We start from the raw sequence: 2,500 nt of genomic DNA on the forward strand, positions 1-2,500 counted from the left end.
ATATATTTTTCTGGTTATGCTGAGGTGTAAAATATTTGTAAAACATTTTAAATGTAGAAATTGTGTAGAATTTGAATCTTTAAAAGTCTTGGAAATTCATTGGTTAAAAAAGGCGAGAACTCTGAAGATCATTTATCTCTTAAATGTAAATGTTTTTAATTTTTTATTTAATTCTTAGTGAATTATTTGAATCTATGCACACTCTTTGTATCTGTAAATGAATAAAATAGAACATTTATCACAGCAGATGAAGCACAGGATGAATCTGAACTCTGACCCCTGACCCCAAGCACACACCTGACATGAAGGTGAATCCGGCGGGCAGCTGCATGACTCCTGCTGGGGCTCCGGTGCTCTTGGCTCCGCTGGTGCCGGGGGGGGGCAGGTAGCTGGTGATGGGGAAGGACGGGCCGCTGCTGGCCTGCATGCTGGTGGAGGAGCTGGGGACGGTGGGTGGAGCGCTGGTGCTGCCCGGGACACTGGCCACGGTGAACGCCGGCTTCAGAGCGTCCTGTGAAGACCAGCAGCGCTGATGAGGAACACTGCAGTGGAGCTAAACCACACGAGCGGCCCGAGAGAGACACATTCACAGCCTAAGATTTACATCATGATATCAAACTCTGTTTGGTGAAGTGCTATAACATAGTCTAGGGATGTAACGATTAACCACGATCCGGTCAAAATCGATTTAAATATGTGACGATTCAAATCGGCTGAGATGCTAAACAAATTCATGGTACAATTGGAGCAGGAGTTTATATGAATGTATCTCTGAGCGGAAGTGACTGTCTTTAGAAATGTTTACGTGATGTTTTCGTTTCATCCTGCCTCTGAACGATGCATAATAAAGTACTTTTCATAAGCGCCACCTGCTTTGTTTACGGTCTTTACCAAGGAAACACTGCATCGCTGCTGTTCATGAGTGCAGCTTTGCTTTGTTTACGGCGGTTACCAAGGAAACACTGCATCGCTGCTGTTCATGAGTGCAGCTTTGCTTTGTTTACGGCAGTTACCAAGGAAACACTGCATCACTGCTGTTCATGAGTAAAGCTTTGCTTTGTTTACGGCGGTTACCAAGGAAACACTGCATCGCTGCTGTTCATGAGTGCAGCTTTGCTTTGTTTACAGCGGTTACCAAGGAAACACTGCATCGCTGCTGTTCATGAGTGCAGCTTTGCTTTGTTTTTACGGCGGTTACCAAGGAAACACTGCATCGCTGCTGTTCATGAGTGCAGCTTTGCTTCGTTTTTACGGCGGTTACCAAGGAAACACTGCATCGCTGCTGTTCATGAGTGCAGCTTTGCTTTGTTTTTACGGCGGTTACCAAGGAAACACTGCATCACTGCTGTTCATGAGTGCAGCTTTGCTTCGTTTTTACGGCGGTTACCAAGGAAACACTGCATCGCTGCTGTTCATGAGTGCAGCTTTGCTTCGTTTTTACGGCGGTTACCAAGGAAACACTGCATCACTGCTGTTCATGAGTGCAGCTTTGCTTTGTTTTTACGGCGGTTACCAAGGAAACACTGCATCGCTGCTGTTCATGAGTGCAGCTTTGCTTCGTTTTTACGGCGGTTACCAAGGAAACACTGCATCGCTGCTGTTCATGAGTGCAGCTTTGCTTCGTTTTTACGGCGGTTACCAAGGAAACACTGCATCGCTGCTGTTCATGAGTGCAGCTTTGCTTCGTTTTTACGGCGGTTACCAAGGAAACACTGCATCGCTGCTGTTCATGAGTGCAGCTTTGCTTCGTTTTTACGGCGGTTACCAAGGAAACACTGCATCGCTGCTGTTCATGAGTGCAGCTTTGCTTTGTTTATGGCGGTTACCAAGGAAACACTGCATCGCTGCTGTTCATGAGTACAGCTTTGCTTCGTTTTTACGGCGGTTACCAAGGAAACACTGCATCGCTGCTGTTCATGAGTGCAGCTTTGCTTCGTTTTTACGACGGTTACCAAGGAAACACTGCATCGCTGCTGTTCATGAGTGCAGCTTTGCTTTGTTTACGGCGGTTACCAAGGAAACACTGCATCGCTGCTGTTCATGAGTGCAGCTTTGCTTTGTTTACGGCGGTTACCAAGGAAACACTGCATCGCTGCTGTTCATGAGTGCAGCTTTGCTTTGTTTACAGCGGTTACCAAGGAAACACTGCATCACTGCTGTTCATGAGTGCCACCTGCTGTCAGAGAGTGAATCTGCGTCTCATTCAGAGTTTCTGCTCTTTTGTTCAGTTATGTTTTATGTAGTATAATTTCACAAAACTAAATTCAGACCATTCTGTTTCTGCTTCAAATATTGACATTCTACAATCTAGATAAAAAACTACTCATGCTGCATCTTTGTTTGGATCATGATTAAAATCCAGTGGTTGCCTCTAGTTTTAAATAGAAAGCGCACAGACAAAGCCTCAGTTTCATATTCCATTTATGTATTTATTGAAATAGTAATTATATAATCATAATGAGCAGCTGACTGAACACTATTCTTCAGATGTATATTGACT

The 2,500-nt window shown here is 44.7% G+C and overlaps 1 protein-coding gene across 2 annotated transcripts in view; it reads right to left on the bottom strand.

Moving 5' to 3' along the window:
- Nucleotides 1-2,500, bottom strand: part of srfb (serum response factor b) — a 20,108-nt gene that overhangs the window by 5,954 nt on the left and 11,654 nt on the right. For both annotated transcript variants that reach the window (XM_026277730.1, XM_026277731.1), the window contains exon 3: nt 298-511. In XM_026277730.1, the coding sequence (XP_026133515.1) occupies nt 298-511 (214 nt within the window). The remainder of the gene's footprint in view (nt 1-297; nt 512-2,500) is intronic.

This window comes from Carassius auratus, chromosome 13 (assembly GCF_003368295.1).
Source record: "Carassius auratus strain Wakin chromosome 13, ASM336829v1, whole genome shotgun sequence".
NCBI lineage: Eukaryota > Metazoa > Chordata > Actinopteri > Cypriniformes > Cyprinidae > Carassius > Carassius auratus.